Here is a 7128-nt window from a genome sequence, read left to right as displayed (position 1 = left end):
GAGCAGAGGACATATAAGAGGACACCCCACCGGCCAACCCTCCGTGGGACTTCTCACTTCGCCGCAGACATGAGCACAAACAAGACCCCCGAGTCAAAGGAAGCCGGTGACTATTTTAATTAATCGAAGTCTGGGATTCTAAGGCTCAAACGCCATGAGAGAACTCCGGTGAGGATAAGCCGTTTCACTACAAATGGATTCCCCCATTCCCGCGCGGACGGGAGGTGCTGTGTGTACCCAGGGAAGGTGCGGGGGAGGGGCGAACCGAACTCCTAAGATAAATAGAATTGAAGACCGACTGAGAGTGGACGGAAGCTTTCAGTCCCCGGTGTTGCTACAACAGGTTTCTGACGGATTTGTCGTCACAGTAACCTGCAACACAGAAAAGCAGGCCGTGAGGGCCAGGAGGAGGGCCTCGGCGTCTCTGTGGATACCAAGCACCTGGGCGCTGGGCTTCGTTCAGTGCAAACCCGCAGGCGGCACCTCTGCGGTTACATGGGGCTGGGCCTCCCTTTCCCAACACTGTTAATTCAGTCAAGGCGGCTCTGGGGGGCGGTGGAGGCAGGGTGGAAAGGCCAAGGGAGCACAATGAAGAGAAAAGAGCGGCCCGTGCAGTTGTACTCCCTGAGAAGTGCCAGCATGCGCCAGCGCTGCGGCATAGCGGGTTAAGCCGTCACCCGTGATTCTGGCATCCCATATGGCACTGGTTGGAGTCCTGGCTGCTCCACTTGCAATCCAGCTCCCCAGTAATGTGCCTGGGAAAGCAGCAGAGGATGGCCCAAGTGCTTGGGCCCTGCACCCAAATGTGGGAGACCTGGAAGGAGCTCCAGGCTCTTGGCTCCAGCCTGGCCCAGCCCCGGCTGTTGTAGCCATTTGGGAAGTAAACCAGTGCATGAAGATCTGTCTCTTCTTCCATCTCTCAGCACTTGAACTTAGCCAAAAGGCTGAAAAGCAGTCCTCCATCTCTCTGTAATTATGCCTTTCAAATAAATAAATAAATAAATCTTTAAAAACAAAAAAAAGTGCCAGCATTTGGGGAAAAAGGCCCTTGCCTGCTTCTGCACGGGCCCCAGGACAAGGCCAGGGAGAGCCCGGGTGGAGCAGGCCCTCATGCTCCGTGCGCTCCCGGCCGGCTCGCCGAGCGCTCCGGGGGACCCCGGCGGTGCCCGCCCTGCTCACCGTTGTGCACGATCAGCCTGTACTGCCGGCTCAGGCACAGCTCCTCCTGCCGCTGCCTCACCAGCTTCTGCACGTCCGGGGGCAGGCCGTGGGGGTCCCGGGAGAACACGAAGGAGTAGCTGTCTGCGCAGGTGCCGTCGAAGTTGAGGAGGCGGCAGGAGTACTGCACAGCGAACGTGTCGTAGTCCGTGTCGATGATCCAGTGGTCATCGTCTGCAGGGCAGGAAGTCACGGTGGCCATCAGCGGTCAGCGCCTTGCCCTCGGGGGGGGGGAGGGCTCGGATGCGGGCACTGCACTGCACCGCACCGCACCACACTACACTGCACAGCGCCTCCAGGCCAGGACTCGCTACTTCCCGGAACTGGCTTCACTCCCTTGGGAAGCTGCAGACTATGGAGCCTGCTGACTTGGACCAGAGAGAAGAGACCGGGCTCTCTTTTACAGAAAAGCATCGTGGCGTGGTGGGGGGAGACTCATTCACGTCTGTGTCTCATGCCCTGATGATGATGGGACAGCACCTTCCCAAAGGACCACCGAGGATGTGGGCCTGCTGGCAGCACAGCACACACCTGCCCACTGTCACCTTTGCCACCTGCCTCCAGGAATGCCTGTGTCTTCCAGGATTCAGATCTGACAGCCACCCCCTCATGCTACCCTGAACACCAGGATGCGTCGTTTTCAACGATTGGTATTGGCTAACTCTCGGTCACACCACAGGCCACGCTGTCCTCCTGCCTCTCAGTCCATGGGGCGGCCCACTGTGCTGCCGGCGATGACCCTAGCTCCCCGCGGACGCCCACTGAGCAGCTCTGCTCGCTTCTCCATGCGGGCGAAGCACCGTTCTTGCCTTGCTGGCACGGAAGCTCACCATCGGCTGCTGCCGCTTAGGGCTTGCATTCCCCACAGCTCCCCCCAGCAGAGGCAGAGCTAAGCCCCTGGAGGACTGGGCGTGTGTTTATTCCTTACAGGGGGGATGTTAGCCAGGAGGAGCGAGTGTAGAAGGCAGAAACGTGGAGAGAGAGGCAAGATGGGAAATCACCTTCGTAAGACGGTACGGGAGCAGCTGGCCACAGAGAAAGAACAGTGTCTGGGTTTATCCAAATAACCTGTATTGGGATAAAGGCGCCACACCCCTGCATAACCTTCCTGATGATGTATAACGGCACAGGGACCTCCTGAGCTGTGTGCGTCACCGCAGGGATGCGTGCCATTTGCTCTCTCATTAGTTTTTCACACACTGTTATCCCCTGTTGACAGATGAGGAAACTGAGGCACGGTGAAATGAGGTAATTTCTAGATCACAAGGAGCAGGGTGGAGTTGGGATGTAGACAGAGTGTATGCCTCCAGGACACATGTGCTTAACCACCACCCTGGGGCTCCAAACTAGGGGGAAAGGGGCCGAGAAACAAGAAGGCTTGGTGTCCCCGTGTCACACTCAGGTCTTGGAGCCAGAGGGGACTTGCCCTGCGCAGTGCTCTGTGATGGACAAGGAGGCACACAGGCACTGGAGGATTGAAGCCATCTCTGATGCGTCCCCTGGGTCACCTCTGGGGGGGCCTCTCTGAGGGACCCTGGAGGGCTGGCCTGGCCTCAGCCCAAACACAGGCCCTGCGGCAGGGCTGCCACAGATCGGGGTGTGCAGACCCCTCTTCAGCACAGCCCTGGAATCAGCCACCTCTGCACTTCCCAGGCCTTGCCAGGGTCCACCTGTTGGAGGCCCCAGCCGGATGAGTGCTTAGCGGTGACCACAAAGTTACTCAGCAGGTGGGCCAGGAATAGAGGCCATGGAGCTGCTGCTGGCCGTATCTGAAGCGCAGGCTTCCCTCAGCCTCCCGAGCACCTGGGCAGAGTCTTCCTCACCCCTGAAGGAAGTCATTTCTTCCCTGCTGTGCCCATCACTGGGTCAGGCTCAGGCACCCCAGACAAAAGCAAGTGCTCTGGGAACATTACCCTGACCCATGACCCAGGAAGCCATCAGCTTGCCATTCTGCAGCCTGTTTGTCCCCAAATATCCGCCAGAATGTGAATTTAGTCGGAGGAACTTAATAACATGCAGTGCTTCGGTTTTTAGTAAAATCAACCACTGTTCTCGATTTGGAAAGAAGGCCTGTATTGATGGGGTTTATCTGAGGATCTTTTGGGCCAAACAGCTCAGTGACAAAGAGGTCAAATCAGCCACCTTGCCCAGATTCTCCCTTCTTAGAGTCCTGGCACGAGCCGAACGGCCTGGCACTGCTGCAGACAATGAGCTCAGTTCCGTGCACCCAGCAGCTGCACAGGTCCCCTTCTCAGGAACCAGGGACCCCCAAGTGCTTCTGCTTCAGTGCGTGAGTACAGCTGGGGGGGAAGCTTGTTCCTGGCAGCAGCTGTGTGGCTGAGAGCCCTGACCCCTCCCCCACCATCCCAGGACACAGGGTTGCACTGCAGCTGCGTCTACACTCTACCTACGCAGACTGGTTGGGACGTTGGGATTGTCAGTTCAGAAACCAAAAAGAACTCTAAGAGAGGGGCTGGTTTCCAGTGAAGAGCTGTAGCCCCCTGCCGGGATCCCAGAACACAGCCCTTCAGCCCCAAGAGCCGCAGTGCAGCGTCCACTCACCCCAAGTGACAAGACCAGGTGAGACCTCCCTGTAGCCCGCAGGCCCCAGGGTCCAGCTGAGCTGGCAGTCAGGTGACAGCTTCCCGGCCATTTCTGACTAATGGTCAAAACAACCGCACAGGGCCCAGCCAAGTGAATGGCAGAGGCATCGGGCCGGAGTAAGCCAAGACGACTCTGCGGATTGAATTCTCTAGACCCATGGTTCTCAAACCTCCCTGTGCAGAAGGTGCACCCCCAGATCTGAAGCCTAGGAGAAATGGGGGGGGGCAGGTGTGGACAGAGCATGTACTGCGTCCTCATGAGGAGGCCATGTTCTCCGATGCCCTTCTCAGCACTCTCAACTCCCTGCACCTCGTCTGGGTTTCAGCACTTGGGGGAAAAGGCAGAGGCCTCTGCCACCCACAGCTCCAGAATGGAGAGACGGGGCACTGCGAGTGAGCAGCCTTAGCACAAGCCTCCTCAATCCTGGGGTGGGGGTGGGGGTGAGGTCTCCCAGCCTCTGCTGGGGCTCCAGCTCCCCCAGCTAGCACAGGATTCAGCCCACAGAAGTGAAGGCAAGACAGATCTACGCTCCATGGTGCAACGGAGGAGGCAGGGATGCAGGATGGAGTCGCTACAAGAAGACCACACACCGTGGCACAGTGGTTGTCCTGCAAAATGGCACCTGACACACCCAAAGGTCCTTCTGAGCATGGGTCAGATTTCTTGAGCCTGGGAAGGGGGAAGCCAGCTCTTCCCAATCTCCTGTCCCTGACCTAGGGCACTGCTGTGGGTTCCGGCCACTTGCAGGTCTCCTGACAGCCACCACTGGAGAAGCAGCCCAGCCGTGGGGCCAGGTGTGCCTCCCACCCTCCAGACGGTCCCACCGAGCCCAGCTACTCACTTCCTCTCTGGAGAAAGGAGGCCACGCCCCAGTACTTCATCTTGAACTTGGCAGGGTCTTCGGTGTCTGTGAAGGTGCCCACCATGTCCGCGCACACGTCCCAGTTACTGCGAAAGCCAAAAGGATCCTAAGTCAAGCTGGGATCTGGGCTTCCTCCCACCCCGGGGGGGCTGCCTTCCCTCCCCAGCTGGGGTTTGGCGCCCCTGCGTGCTGGGGCATCCTGGAACGCAAAGCCCACGGCCGCCCCAAGGGCCACTGACTTCAGGAGACGGACGCGGCCCTTGGCCGTGGCGCTCATGTGGCCGTTCTCGTCCACGGAGAACTCGGCGACGATGTTGTCCTGCAGAAAGAGCCCCTCGGGGTCCTTCTTGGCCATGGCATACCAGGTACCCGCGAACTGCGAAAGGGATGCCAGGGGGTTGGCGTCCGGGCGAGCCCGGCGGGGCGGCGGGGGCGCGGGCCGGGCCACCTGGGCCCCCGGGGGCCGATACCTACGCGAGCCTTGTCGAAGTTCTCCTTGACTCGGAAGCTGCTCACTCGGCAGTCGCGCTCCGCCCGGCCGCTTCCCAGCGCCGCCAGCAGCACGAGCGCCCACACCCACTCCATCTTGCCCAGGAGTCCGCCCTGCGGGAAATGCGCCGCCGCCGCCGTAAACGCCGCGCCGCCAGGCCCCCGCCGCCCCCTGGGGTCGCCCTCGCCGCCCCCCGGGGTCGCCCTCCGTCCCGCTCCGCCCCGCCCGGCTCACCACGGGGAGACGCGCGCAAGCTTGGCCTGGCCGCGTCCGGGCGCGCGTGGAGCGAGGCAGCCGAGCGCCGCGAGGCCGCCGGGCCGCTTTATAGCTCCGGGGGGAGGGGGTCGCGCTTTCGTAACCGCGCGGGGGTGAAAGACCGAGGGGAGGCGCCGGGGGCCGGCCGGGCCAGCCCTTGCATAACGCGCCCTGACTCACCGGGCCGCCCGGGGCTCGGGGGAGCAGCCGCGCAGGGTGGCCTCGGCGGCGCGGCCAAACCCTCCAGCGGCGACGGACCGCAGGGCCAAGCCCTGGCCCGGTGACACGGCCCTCGTGCCAGCGGCCGCCAGCTGCGGCCTGGGGTGGCCTCGGGAGCCAGGAGTCGGCCTGGCGGGAGGACGGTGGCCACACAGAGCCAGAGCTGCCTGGGGCCCCTCTGCCCTCTAAGGGTCCATTGTGCCGGGGTTGGAGGGGATATTTTGACCGAGTGGTTTTTCGTTGTATAAACGATGCATTTGACACTCTTGCAGGAGAGTTGCGGTGCCCTCTGCGTCAATATTTGTTTTCTTTTCGGTTGCAACAGCTTTAGAAGCGTTCAACCTTCCCTCTCGAACTTTCTGTAGGAACGCAACTCTGGTCAGCGCCGGAAATGTTTTGGTAGCCTCTCTGGTTACCTTCTTAAGTTGTGGCGCTCCCCTTAAACCACGGTGACACACATCCGCCGACGGTTTGATGCGCTTTTATTGCAAAGTCATATTGTGATTGTGTTTTGTTTTCAAAGCAAATAAGGTCAGTGGGCTGAGCAATGGAACCAGGAGAGAAATGGACAAAATTCAGTGACAGGAACGGTCCAGGGAAAGGAAGGGACTGGTTAGGGGGTATTGCCCAGGTAACGGCACGGTTTGCCCACCGCGACTTTTTTTCTCTTTCAAAGAATGCCACTCATGTGATCAAAGCAGTCAGAAGAGTCAGCTTTTGACGGAAAGAGAATTAGTGATGTGGCAAAGAGGGAGCTTTTCCTCAGCTTCCTTCCATACAGTGTCCTTGGGGGCTCTGTGATGCAAATTGGGAAGAGGGAATGAACTTGGACCTGAAATCTGAGGAGGGAGGGAACGGGAGGGTGCTTCCAAACAGAGCAATCCACAGCGGGTCGGTTCTTCAGATCAGCCCTTTATCTAGGGCCCCCCAGAAGACGCCTGGGGCTTCCTTCAGGACAGCTGCCTGCCTGGGTCTCCGCTTCCCCTTTCTCCTTCCCCTTCACTCCTGCCTCGGTTGGAGTCCCAGCCATCTCTGGGGTGCCACTAACCTGCTTTTAACTCCGTAGTGCCCCAGAGTTAGGAAAGGCTGTTTCTGGCCAACAGACTCATTAGATCTTCAGGTTGAGCCAGTTTTATCAGAGAATGTGCACAGTGATCCCTTCATGTTTAAGGGGTATTTGTTCCAGGATGCCCCTTATACCAAAATCCAAGGCTGCTCAAATCCTTTATATAATAAAAATGCTGGGGCTGGTATGTGGAGTAGCGGTTAAAGCTGCTACCTGCAGCACTGGCATCCCACATGGGTGCCGGTTCATGTCCTGGCTGTTCCACTTGAGATCCAGTTCCCTGCTAATGGCCTGGGAAAAGCAGTGAAGATGGCCCAAGTACTTGGACCCCTGCCACCCACATGGGAGACTCGGATGAAGTTCCTGGCTCACGACTTTAGCCTGACCCAACATTGGTCATGGCGGCCATCTGGG

At 59.4% G+C, this 7128-nt stretch overlaps 1 protein-coding gene across 2 annotated transcripts; it reads right to left on the bottom strand.

The window, feature by feature from the left end:
* Positions 1–93: 93 nt before the first annotated feature.
* On the bottom strand, positions 94–5470 carry RBP4 (retinol binding protein 4). Of its 2 annotated transcripts, XM_008269906.5 has the most exons (6): positions 5409–5470; positions 5159–5287; positions 4924–5060; positions 4664–4770; positions 1180–1392; positions 94–372 (listed from the first exon to the last, which is right to left on the bottom strand). In XM_008269906.5, exons 2-6 carry the CDS (start codon positions 5267–5269, stop codon positions 335–337), a joined length of 606 nt encoding a protein of 201 aa, XP_008268128.1. In that variant the 5' UTR covers positions 5270–5287; positions 5409–5470; the 3' UTR covers positions 94–334.
* Between the last annotated feature and the right edge of the window lie 1658 nt (positions 5471–7128).

This window comes from Oryctolagus cuniculus, chromosome 15 (genome assembly GCF_051225735.1).
Source record: "Oryctolagus cuniculus isolate XC-2025 breed Fujian yellow rabbit chromosome 15, ASM5122573v1, whole genome shotgun sequence".
Lineage (NCBI taxonomy): Eukaryota > Metazoa > Chordata > Mammalia > Lagomorpha > Leporidae > Oryctolagus > Oryctolagus cuniculus.
Note: the sequence above shows the minus strand (reverse complement) of the source record. Positions and strands in the feature narration are given on the sequence as shown.